Below are 13572 nucleotides of genomic sequence, written 5' to 3'. Positions count from 1 at the left end.
GTTAGCAGTCAGTATCAGGAAATACTTCTAGCTAGAATCGTAGATGCTGTAGCTGGATGCTGCATGCATCAATGCTCTTGGTCTCATGCTGGGGTAAAAGCAAGGGGAGAGGTATTAGAGCAGAGATGAGAGCAGCTCCAGCTGCTGTCACACACCCATGTTGGCCAGTCCAGTACCTCTGGGATCCACATTCCCAGAATATCATTATCGCTTGCAAGGTCTTGTCCAAACATTGCCTCCATGGCCTCCTCATCAAGATCGATTTCTAGTTCCTCATCCAGATTGAGGTCATACAGAGCTCCAGGTTCCTGCTGCAAAGATACGCCATCTCGTCGACCCTGGTTGCGGTGAGCCTGAACAGTACGGTACAATCCAGCTGCCAATAAGACAAAGAAAGATCACTTCACCAAATGAACAACACGATTAGTGTAATATTGTATTCAGTGGGCTACTAAACCAGTAATAGACAACCGCAAACATCAATCGCACAGTGACATAAATTGGTTGGGGCAGACATAAAATATCCCATCAGTAATGTTACAGTCAACTTCTCCCCAGTGCGGCTGCTTACAGACCACACATGGTATTCAGGTAAATATTAAAATAAAATGATATATTATTTGGCCTTACTGCACTTTTAAGAGCCAAAAGTATACCATGGAAGTTAAGATGGGTAGCTGGAAGATGCAGCAGAGTGGGTTGTAATTTATCCTGGGCAAACTATGACACACATAAGCCTCTCCTCATACAGTCTCCTACGTATGACTGGCAAACTATGACACTCGTACGCCGCTCCTCATACAGTCGCCTAGGTATGACTGGCAAACTATGACACCCCTAAGCCTCTCCTTATACAGTCGCCTTGGTATGACTGGCAAACTATGACACTCGTAAGCCGCTCCTCATACAGTCGCCTTGGTATGACTGGCAAACTATGCCACTTGTAAGAAGCTCCTCATACAGTCTCCTAGGTATGACTGGCAAACTATGACACCCGTAAGCCGCTCCTCATACAGTCTCCTAGGTATGACTGGGAAACTATGACACCCGTAAGCCGCTCCTCATACAGTCGCCTAGGTATGACTGGCAAAATATGACACTTGTAAGCCGCTCCTCATACAGTCGCCTAGGTATGACTGGCAAACTATGACACCCCTAAGCCTCTCCTTATACAGTCTCCAAGGTATGACTGGCAAACTATAACACTCGTAAGCCTCTCCTCATACAGTCTCCTAGGTATGACTGGGAAACTATGACACCCGTAAGCCGCTCCTCATACAGTCTCCTAGGTATGACTGGCAAACTATGACACCCGTAAGCCGCTCCTCATACAGTCTCCTAGGTATGACTGGCAAAATATGACACTCGTAAGCCGCTCCTCATACAGTTGCCTAGGTATGACAAGCAAACTATGACACTCGTAAGCCTCTCCTCATACAGTCTCCTAGGTATGACTGGCAAACTATGACACCCGTAAGCCGCTCCTCATACGGTCTCCTAGGTGTGACTGGCAAACTATGACACCCGTAAGCCGCTCTTCATACAGTCTCCTAGGTATAACTGGCAAACTATGACACCCGTAAGCCGCTCCTCATACAGTCTCCTAGGTATGACTGGCAAACTATGACACTCGTAAGCCTCTCCTCATACAGTCTCCTAGGTATGATTGGCAAACTATGACACCCGTAAGCCTCTCCTCATACAGTCGCCTAGGTATGACTGGCAAACTATGATACCCCTAAGCCTCTCTTCATACAGTCGCCTTGGTATGACTGGCAAACTATGACACCCCTAAGCCTCTCCTCATACAGTCGGATAGATATCACTGGCAAACTATGACGCCCCTAAGCCTCTCCTCATACAGTCACCTTGGTATGACTGGCAAACTATGACACCCCTAAGCTTCTCTTCATGCAGTCGCCTAGGTATGACTACCTACTTTTTCTGGGCAGCACACAAACTTTGGCTGGAGATAACTGGAGGTACACCTTAGGATTTCTACATGAGAGGATTCACTATTGCTCATTAGTTAAATTTCCAACTTACTAAGCAACCACAAAACAATCTACAGTTACCTACACATAAATAAGTAGAAAAATACTGTTTGAGACGGTAAGAAATGTAATTTGAAATTGGATGTAAATAGAGAGGACATACATTTAAAGCATTCCTTTGTTTCAGGCAACTTTTCAGAATAATCTGTTGTATATGTCCATGAGGAGTAACACTATTACTGGCCATTATAGGACTTTTATCCTTCTGCAGGCTCTCTCTCTAATTTTCAGTTTTCTGTGAGCTAGTGGGTGGAGACTAGCTGCAATAACATCTCCTATTCGTTTTACTTTCTTTTAGCACATAGACAGAAGCAGCAGCATGGAGGACAATATACAGAAGGCACTAATATGTGTGGCTGTGAATCCAGCACTACAGTGAGGTAAAACAGTTGCTTGAAGCAGCATCTGCCTGTCTCTCACTGAGCTGTGTGCTCCTCACTCCTCCCTGTTCACAGATTTAACCCCTTTACCTCCCGGGCCATTTTGCGTTTTTTGCTCCCCTTGTTCTCAGAGCCATAACTTTTTTATTTTTTGGTCAATATGGCCATGTGAGGGATTATTTTTTGCAGGACAAGTTGTACTTTTGAACGCCATCACTGGTTTTACCATATCGTGTACTGGAAAACGAAAGTGCGATGAAATTGCAAAAAAAGTACAATACCGCAGTTGTTTTTTTGGATTTTTTTTTACCACGTTCACTGAATGCTAAAACTAACAGGCCATTATTATTCTCCAGGTCATTAGGAGTTTGTAGACACCAAACATGTATAGGTTCTTTTTTACTTAAGTGGTGAAAAAAAAAATCCAGTTTGCTAAAAAAAAAAAAAAAAAAAAAAAGTCGCCATTTTCCAAGACCTGTAGCATCTCCATTTTTCGTGATCTGGGGCCGGGTGAGGGCTTATTTTTTTCGCGCCATGTTGACGTTTTTATTAATACCATTTTGGGGTAGATCTGATGTTTTGATCACCTGTTATTGCATTTTATTTCAATGTTGCGGCGACCAAAAAACTTAATTCTAGCGTTTAGAATTTTTTTCTCGTTACGCCGTTTACCGAGAATTATTGGATTAATTCTTTTTTTATATTGATAGATCGGGCAATTCTGAAAGTGGCAATATCAAATGTGTTTTTTTTTTTATTGTTTTATTTTGAATGGGGCGAAAGGGGGGTGATTTAAAGTTTTATATTTTTTGTTTAATCTTTTTTTAAAAGTTTTTTTTTTACTTTTTGTTTGCCTTATCGGCTCTGGTGCACACAGGCGATGAGCAGATCGCCTGTATGCAGCAGATGTGCTCACTTGCTATGAGCGCCGACCACTGGGCGGCGCTAAATAGCAATCTGGACATGACAACCACAGGGGTCTGCTGCAGACCCTGGGTTGCCATGCCAATCCATCGGTGACCCGTGATCATGCGACGGGGTCACCGATGGGTGGGGTAAGTGTATGTATAAATCAGCTGACATGTGCCCGGTTCAGTGCGGGATCAGCGCCGGAGCCCATGCTGAACAGGGGGTTCTGACATGGTGCGTACTATTACGTACCACGTCAGAAAGAGGTTAAAGAATAACCGCCGTTTTCATTTTTATTTCATAAAGAAATAGTACACAAGAAAATAAGCAACCTTGTAAAGCATCTTTTCAGAGAAATATGCTTCTTTCTCGTCCTGGACTAATTTCTGCTTCTCAAAATTCTTAATTCACAGGTAAAATCTGTATTAAAGGGATTGTCCGGTCCAAATCGATAAAGTCTGCAGTCGCTCTGTATGACTGCAGACTGCAGCCAGTTTTAGACCCAGGACAGGAGGGTCTGTATGAGTTATACATACTCCCGGCCGGTGGGCGTTGTCTCACTTACATACACTTGTATGGAGCAAGGCTGTGCCCTCCAGTCGGCTACACCCACAGGCCGGCCGCTTGTTTAGATGGGGCACGGCCTCGCGCAATACAAGTGTATGGCACAAGGCCACGCCCACTGGTCAGGAGAATTTATAACTCATACATACCCTCCCGTCCCGGGTCTGAAACAAGCGAAACCCCGCAGCGCACAGTGCGTGTGCTGGGGGGATTCAGAAATCTGCAGTCACACAGAGTGACTACAGACTTATAGATTTGGACCGGACAACCCCTTTACGTGAAGATAGATTTTCCCCTTTGCTTAGATAGGAGATGGCAGTTACTATTGGTAAGAGTCTATACACATGAGAGGAGGAGCTCTGCTTCTACATGGAGGATGACTGCTGCTACAGATAAAATTCTCTAATCTGTCTTCACTAAATACAGATATTACCTGTGAATTGAGAATGAGAAATGAGTCCAGGAGGAGAAAGAAGCAGATTTCTCTGATAAGATATATTACAAATCTCCTTATTTTCACACGTACTATTGATTTATAAAAATCAAAATGTAAAACGACGGTTACACTTTAAATATGTAACTTAACCACACTTTGATTGCAGTCCATCTAGCTTTGACCAAGACTGATTTGAGCTGTTGCCCCCCACCTCCCCATCTAGAGTTAATGGGGAGTTTAAGAGGCAGGGGAAAAGTGGCTCATAAGTGGAGAAAGCAGAGCATGTCTCCGATAAGATATATTACCAACGTTCCAATATCCACTTGTACTATTGATTTCTGCTAAGTGTACTATTGATTTTATGCAAAGATTGGATTGCACAAAGTCCACAATCACACACTAGACTACAAAGGGACATACTAATATTATTAACAATTTTATGAAAATAAAGCTTAAAGTACAATAGTACACTTGAAAATAAGAAACGTTTGTAATATATTTCATCAGGGAAATCAGCTTCCTTCTCCCCATGGACTGATCTTTCATTCTCAAGTCACAAGAAAAATCTGTATTCAGTGAAGACAGATTTTTACATTATTGAGATAGGAGATGACCACTGCTAGTGATAAGACTCTATGGGGGAGGTGGGAAGAGTTAAACGTAGAGCTCCCCCCTCCTCTTAGTGTACATAATCAGTAGCAACTATCATCTCCCATCTCCGTAATTTAACAGTCTGTCTTCACTGAATACAGATTTTACCTGTGAATTGAGAATTTTGAAGATGGAAGATCAATCCTTGTGGAGAAAGAAGCAGGTTTCCCTGATAAGATATATTACAAAATTTGTCATCTTCATGTGTGCCATCGGTTTATGAAAGAAAAATATAAAATAACAGTTACTCTAATTACTGCAATTGCGTAGTTACACAGCTTTCTTATACATTTTTCGAGATGGGAACGTCATTGATTACAAACAAAAAGTTGAAAACCTGCAAAAACCGAATGCCACAAATGTATCAGACCCTTCTACACAATAGTGCATCAGTCACAATAATACAGTACCCATGACAGATATGACAGACCCTTTATGATCTATTTTTATAGCAAACCATGATGGATCCTATTGATTTATAAGGCTCCATCAGGTTTTTTTCTGGGTATTCATATTATTCTGGCTGACAAAAAAGTAATGAAAATCGAGAGGAGGTATGAACGGAGTCCAATATAGCAGCAGGAACACCAATTAGTCTCCGGTCCTGAGAATTTGCAAGAACATATTCGTGTAAAAAGATGTAAAAGTGCAGGCTGTTTAGCGCTTCCCATTCCTCAAATGTAAAATATTTTGTTTGCTGTGGGATAATACTTTAAAGCAGAAGACAACAACACAAATAAGCTAAAAGTGATATTCTAGTAAAATGAGCTGTGTAGTAGAAAGAAAAGATCATTCTCAGTCCAACAAACATCATTGCATGTGTATTACAAAATATGACCAGTATTGCTGCTCAAAATAGGTGGGATGCTTCAACATACCCGCTCTCGCCAGCAGTGTTCTTGCTGCCAGATCAAACTTTTGCCTCCTAGTTACAGTGGATCTGCCTCTCGTCTGCTGTCCACTACTCGCTCCAGCATTTTCTGTTTGGTCCATGCTGTCTGGACTACAAGTCACAATACCAGATACAATTAGACCTCTTTCACAAAGTGTGTTTTTGATCAACATTTTAAAATACATTTAAAGAAAAACGGCAGTAACATTACGCATGGAGGAGTGGATTGCCATCACCCCTGAGGGCTCGACATGAACACTAAATAGAAAAGGCTGCGTTTCCAACCATCTGACATAATGCTCTCTTGCTGACCCAGCATTTTGCCATTGTGCAAGCTGCAACATGGGTATACATCACCAGCGCTCTGATGTATAACTTGCATTTTTACTAGGGGCCCTGTTCCCAGATCCTCTACCTGACTACATGCTAATCATTCCTCCTATTTCTGGACAGCATCCTAATTTTTTCATTAATTTTAATACCCATACTGACTCCATCTGTACTACATCATCTCTCTGTTTTATGATCACAAATAACTGTTTAGTCTTCTTTATGTTTTTCCCCTTTTTCATTATCTTTTCCCCCCATCTTTCTTCCCTTTTGATGTTTTTTTTTTCCAGAAGAATACTGGAGTGTAGCCATTGATAAATTCTCGCCCAGTTATGTAGAAGTTTTTATATTCTACTATAAAGTAACATCTGTCCCCATTTAGCCCACCAAAAAAATACACTGTGTTCCAAATTATTATGCAAATAATATTTTCTCAGATTTTCCCAAATTACCTATATGAATTGCAGTCATTGTAATTTCCCAGTCAAATAACTATTAGAGTACAATTGAAAGGTTTTTGTACAAACTGCCTATGATAACAGTATATTTTTTAAAAAATAAAAAACTCAAACTGCACTCAAAATGCATGTTCCAAATTATTATGCACAGCAGTTTTCAACCTTTTCATTTTAATAAAGAACAAAAAAAATGGTCATTTTTGAAATTATAAGCATTAGCAGGTTATTACAAACTGAAATCAAACAGTTTTCAACTCAAAACTTTATTCTAGGTGATGTTACATTTTCACATAGGACCCCTTGTTCGAAAGGAGCTTCTGAACTCTCTCGTCCATTGAATTTGTCAGGTTTTGGATGGTTTCTGCTGCAATTGTTTTGCATGAGGACAGAATACCCTCCCAGAGCTGTTGCTTAGATGTGAACTGCCTCCCGCCATCATAGACACTCCTTTTGATGATGCTCCAGAGGTTCTCAATGGGGAAGAGGTCAGGGGAGCATGGGGGCCACACCATAAGTTTCTCCCCTTTTATACCCATAGCAGCCAGAGATGCAGATGTGTTATGTGCAGCATGAGACGGGGCATTATCATGCATGAAAATGATCTTGCTGCAGAATGCACGGTTCTTCTTCTTGAACCATGGAAGGAAGTGCTGTTTGAGAAACTCAACATACATTATAGAGTTCATCTTTACCCCTTCAGGGATCCTAAAAGGGCCGACAATCTCTCTCCCCATGATTCCAGCCCAAAACATTACTCCACCTCCTCCTTGTTAGCGCCGTATCCATGTTTGCATGGGGTGTCCCATCAACCAGCCATCCTCCACTCCATCCATCTGGACCATCGAGATCATTTCATGCATGATAATGCCCCGTCTCATGCTGCACATAACACATCTGCATCTCTGGCTGCTATGGGCATAAAAGGGGACAAACTTATGGTGTGGCACCCATGCTCCCCTGACCTCTACCCCATTGAGAACCTCTGGAGCATCATCAAAAGGAGTGTCTATGATGGCGGGAGGCAGTTCACATCTAAGCAACAGCTCTGGGAGGGTATTCTGTCCTCATGCAAAACAATTGCAGCAGAAACCATCCAAAACCTGACAAATTCAATGGACGAGAGAGTTCAGAAGCTCCTTTCGAACAAGGGGTCCTATGTGAAAATGTAACATCACCTAGAATAAAGTTTTGAGTTGAAAACTGTTTGATTTCAGTTTCTAATAACCTGCTAATACTTATAATTTCAAAAATGACCATTTTTTTTGTTCTTTATTAAAATGAAAAGGTTGAAAACTCTGCTGTGCATAATAATTTGGAACATGCATTTTGAGTGCAGTTTGAGTTTTTTATTTTTTTTAAAATATACTGTTATCATAGGCAGTTTGTACAAAAACCTTTCAATTGTATTCTAATAGTTATTTGACTGGAAAATTACAATGACTGCAATTCATATAGGTAATTTGGGAAAATCTGAGAAAATATTATTTGCATAATAAATTGGAACACAGTGTAGTGAAACATTGCTACGCTGATAATCCAGGTTAAAAGACACCGAAACGTATTAAAAAAAAAAAAAAAAGGGACATCGCATTCTCGCATTCATCCAGTATTCTCCTAAATGTATATATAAGTTACCTCTCACAAAAGCATTCTTCCAATTCTGGAGTATCTGAAGAGGAAATATCTCCTGTGAAAACCTCATTGGCTTTACCCCCTGCACCTGAGATAGCACCACCCTGGCACTGTTCACCGGTTCTGCCAGAGTATCTTTCCTCATCATCAGGATGTTCTATCATCCACATTGCCAATACAGTAATATTCTGGGGGTCAGCCTCTCGAGCGCCTGGAAAAGCACAAATATAGGAAATACAGGAATACAGATTTCAAGTTTTAGGAAATGTTACATTTTATTATGGAAATGGCTTTAATCTTCCTTAAAGGGGTTGTTCACTACTTTTACACTGATGCCCTATCCGTACATTGATGCCTGCCGATCAGCTGTTATTGGTGCCGGCAGCAGCCGCCGGCTGGAAGTTCTCACATGCGGGGCTCCACCGTCAAGTGGTAGTGGCCGCCGCGGTGTACTGCAGATCCGCCTCCCATTCAATTGAATTGTAGGCGGATGTGCAGTAACAAGCGCCGGCAACTACCACTTGACGGCGGAGCCCCGCAGGTTAGAACTTCCGGCCGCCGGCACTGTTAACAGTTGATCGGCCGGGGTGAGGCTTGTGGGACCCCGGCCGATCATACTTTGATGCCCTATCCATAGGATAGGGCATCAATGTAAAAGTAGTGGACAACTTCTTTAATGCCTTTACAACCCAAGGTGGTTTGCACATTAATGACCAGACCAATTTTTACAATTCTGACCACTGTCACTTTATGAGGTAATTACTCTGGAACGCTACAACGGATCCCCCTGATTCTGAAACTGTTTTTCCGTGACATATTGTACTTCATGACTGTGGTAAAATTTCTTCGATGTCACTTGCGTTAATTTGTGAAAAAAACTGAAATTTGGCGAAAATTTAGAAAATTTTGCAGTTTTCAAAATTTTAATTTTTATGCCCTTAAATCAGAGAAATATGTCACACAAAATAGTTAATAAATAACATTTCCCACATGTCTACTTTACATCAGCACAATTTTGGAACCAACATTTTTTTTTTATTAGGGAGCTATAAGGGTTAAAAATTGACCAGCGATTTCTCATTTTTCCAACAAAATTTACAAAACCATTTTTTTAGGGACCACATCACATTTGAAGTCACTTTGAGGGATCTTTATGACAGAAAATACCCAAAAGTGACACCATTCTAAAAACTGCACCCCTCAAGGTGCACAAAACCACATTCAAGAACTTTATTAACCCTTCAGGTGCTTCACAGGAATTTTTAGAAGAAAAAAAATTAACATTTAACTTTTTTCACAAAAATGTTACTTTAGACAAAATTTGTTGTGCATTTCCCCGGAGCACGCAGATATCCCATATGTGGGGGGAAACCACTGCTTGGGCGCACGGCAGGGTTTGGAAGGGAAGGAGCGCCATTTGACTTTTTGAATGTAACATTTGCTTGAATAATTAGCGGACGCCATGTTGCGTTTTGGGATCCCCTGATGTGCCTAAACTGTGGAAACCCCCAAGTGACACCATTTTGAAAACTAGAACCCTCAGGAAACTTATCTAGATGTGTGGTGGGCACCTTGAACCCCCAGATGCTTCACAGAAGTTTATAATATTGAGCCGTAAAAATAAATTTTCACATTTTTCCCACAAAAATGTTTTGCAGCCCCCAGTTTTGCATTTTCATAAGGATAACAGGTGAAATTGCACCATGCAGTTGGTGCAATTTGTCCTGAGTAAGCCGATACCCCATATGTGGGGTGAAACCACTGCTTGGGCATACAGCAGGGTTTGGAAGGGAAGGAGCGCCATTTGACTTTTTGAATGAAAAATTTGCTTGAATAATTAGCGGATGTGCCTCTGATGTGCCGAAACAGTGGAAAACCCTCACAAGTGACACCATTTTGGAAACTAGACCCCTCAGGGAACTTATCTAGATGTGTGGTCAGAACCCTGAACCCCCAAGTGCTTTACAGAAATTTATAACATGGAGCCGTGAAAATAAAAAAAATCTAACTTTTTCCACAAAAATGATGTTTTAGCCCCAATTTTTTTTAATTTCTCAAGGGTAAGAGGAGAAAATGGATCCCAAAAACTTTTGTGCAATTTCTCTGGAGTACGCCAATACCCCATATGTGGGGAAAATACAGTGTTTGGGCGCACGACAGAGTTCAGAAGAGAAGGAGCACTGTGTGACTTTTTGAATGCAAAATTGGCTGGAATTGAGAGCGGACGCCATGTCGCGTTTGGAGAGCCCCTGATGTGCCTAAATAGTGGAAACCCCTCACAAGTGACCCCATTTTGGAAACTACACCCCTCAAGGATTTTATCAAGGGGTATTAGTGAATATTTTGAACCCAGAGGTACGACACAGAATTTGATAACATTAGGTCATCATATTGAATAAGTTGTCATTAGTCTTGAGCGCAAGTGCTCGCTACTTGAGTATGCATCGGGTACTCAGGTATGCACCATGTATTGCGCATGCTCGAGTGACATGCTCGAGTCCCCGCCCGCATGTTTCACGGTTATTAAGACACCCAAAAAAAAACATGCGGGGATCGCTCGTGCATCACAGGCAATCCCCGTGAGGATTTTTTTGGCCACGAAGCGTATGGGGCGGAGACTAGAGCATGTCACTCGAGAACCTGCGATACTCAGTGCATACCCGAGCACCCAATGCAAACTCAAGTAGCGAGCGCTCAACACTAGTCGCCATATCGTCATCTTTTTTTTTTTTTTTTTTTCACTTTTGAAAAAAATCCCAACCCTAGCCCCAACCCTAGCCCCAACCCTAACCCTAGCCCAACCCTAATCCTAACCCCAAGATCAACTCTAGCACAACCTTAACCCTAGAGTTTATTTTTTACGCCGTTGTGCGGTATAAGTGATTAGACGACTTTATTCTTCGGGTCGGTGCGATTACAGCGATACCAGAATCATATCGGGTTTTTATGACTTACAGGTGTCACACACTAAAAAACGCATTTTTTTTATAAAATCTAGTTTTTGCATCGCCATATTTTGAGAGCTATAATTTTTCCATATTTTGGTCGACAGCCATGTGACAGCTTGTCTTTTGCGGGATGAGTTGACGTTTTTTATTGGTACCATTTTCAGGCATTTTTTGATTGCTTTCTATTCAGATTTTTGGGAGTCAGAAAAAACAAAAACCAACAATTCAGGAATTGCTTCTTTTTTTTTTTTTTTTTCTTTTTTTATGCTTTTCCGCGTGTGGTAAAATTGATAAGGTAGCTTTATTCTTTGAGTCAGTACGTTTACAGCGGTACCACATTTATATTGTTCTTCTATGTTTTGGCGCTTTTACACAATAAAAACTATTTTATAGAAGAAAATATTTTTTTGCATCAGTTTATTCTGAGAGCTATAACTTTTTTATTTTTCAGCTGATGGAGCTGTATGGCGGCTTGTTTTTTGTGGACAAGATGACATTTTCAGCAGTACCATTTTTATTCATATGTGTCTTTTTGATTGCGTGTTATTCCATTTTTTGTTTGGCAGTATGATGATAAAGCATTTTTTTTTCTTTTTCTACCATGTTCACTAAAGGGGTTAACTAGTGGGACAGTTTTATAGGTCAGGTCGTTCTGGACGCGGCGATACCAAATATGTGTACTTTTATTAGGCTTTTTTTTTTTCCATAATAATATTTATTGATGGGTACATTATATTTTTATTTTTGGTGGGTTACTTTTTTATATATATATTTTTAATTTTTTTTTTATTTTTTAAACACTTTTTTCTACTTTTATACTTTGTCCCACTATGGGACTTTCACTTTTTTTACTCTGATCGCCTGTATAGCACAGTAATGCAGCACCATCCCTGTGCTATACAGGCTGTCAGCGCTGCAGATACAGAAGATACTTTGGTCATGCACTGCGCATGACCAAAGTATCTTCCTCCTGTCTGGTGACCCGGATGTTGTCATGACGACATCGAGTCATCATGGCAACATCCGGGAAGCTGCGGCAGACAGCGTTGGACACCAGCAGGAGAGGCCAGTATCGCGATCACCTCCACTTGCCCCCGCAATGCTGCGATCGACTTAGATTGCAGCATTGCGGAGGTTAATGTGCCGGGAGCGGTGCGGGACCGCTCACAGCACATTGTCACAGCTAACATCCGATGCTATCAGCTGACACCCGGCGGCGATCGCACCCGCACAACCTGTGTGCGGGCGAAATCAACAGGGCGTACTAATACGTACCTGGCTCTTAAAGCCCAGGGCGCAGGTACAAATTCGTACGCCTTGGGCTCTTAAGGGGTTAATAAACCGGCTTAAAATAATTAGTGATTACGTCAAAGTATAGAGCAAAATATGCAGTTGTAGTAGCAGCAAACCATACCCACAGAGATGTTTTATTTGTCACTGATAAAAGTGACAAACTCAAAAGCCTACAGGAGCACTCCGGCATTTATTAAATTGCCCCCTTTGTTACAAATCATTAGTGTGTGTATACAGAGTTTATTAAAATACTGACCCGTCGCAATCTTCTGCCGTTTCCAGCTCTGCCCCGGTCCTCTCCTGCATCATGTGACTACACTTGTTCTTAATGTAAGTCTCTAAGAGTCTCGTTCACATTGAGAAAGTGACCTCCAGCCCACCCCCCACATAAGACGCTATGTGAGCCAGCATGTCACAGCTGTGCTCAAGCCATACAGGAGAAGACCAGAGCGGTGTTGGAAACGGCAGAAAAACGTGACGGTTACGTTTTTTAATACTGATAATTGGCAACAGATGTGGCAATAAAAACACTACCATAGTGCTCCAACCCAAGTTAATTTAAATATCACATTTATAGATCAGAAACACTCAGAATGGCACAATAAAAAGGACAAACAGGACAATTACCAGTAGCCTCCATGGCTTTCTTGATCTGTCTTATGGAGAAGCCCATTTCTAGTAAAGGTACAACCACAGCAGGAGGTGGGGGAGATGTAGAGAGGCGACTACTGGGATCTGACAATGCTGTGAAGTTAAATAATAAATGAAATCACCCAAGACTACAAATAAAAGCATCAATACAAAAAGGAATACGTGAACTGCCCATTATTCTCATTATTATTGCAGGGGTTTTTTTGGGTACATTTTATAATTTAAATAATTGAGCTTAGTGTCAGGGAAACTGCAGAAATCTCTACATAATTTCCTTCTTTCAAAAAAACTGAAGTTAAGTAACTAAATCATGTACAGATGACTTGGATGTCGGCTTCATTTGCAAGTCACAGGAATTCTGAAAACTGTGATTT

The 13572-nt window shown here is 41.2% G+C and overlaps 1 protein-coding gene across 8 annotated transcripts in view; it reads right to left on the bottom strand.

Annotated features, from left to right (window-relative positions):
• Nucleotides 1–13572, bottom strand: part of HERC1 (HECT and RLD domain containing E3 ubiquitin protein ligase family member 1) — a 175759-nt gene that overhangs the window by 37123 nt on the left and 125064 nt on the right. For 7 of the 8 annotated variants that reach the window (XM_073652698.1, XM_073652700.1, XM_073652697.1 and 4 more), the window contains 4 exons: nt 13175–13291; nt 8310–8517; nt 5873–5997; nt 156–376 (listed from right to left, as the gene is read on the bottom strand). In XM_073652698.1, the coding sequence (XP_073508799.1) occupies nt 156–376; nt 5873–5997; nt 8310–8517; nt 13175–13291 (671 nt within the window). The remainder of the gene's footprint in view (nt 1–155; nt 377–5872; nt 5998–8309; nt 8518–13174; nt 13292–13572) is intronic. The other variant, XM_073652702.1, reaches the window with a different exon arrangement.

The sequence above is a fragment of the Phyllobates terribilis genome, unplaced genomic scaffold, assembly GCF_046119375.1.
Source record: "Phyllobates terribilis strain yellow unplaced genomic scaffold, ASM4611937v1 Scaffold_11__3_contigs__length_659146591, whole genome shotgun sequence".
NCBI classification, from domain to species: domain Eukaryota; kingdom Metazoa; phylum Chordata; class Amphibia; order Anura; family Dendrobatidae; genus Phyllobates; species Phyllobates terribilis.
Note: the sequence above shows the minus strand (reverse complement) of the source record. Positions and strands in the feature narration are given on the sequence as shown.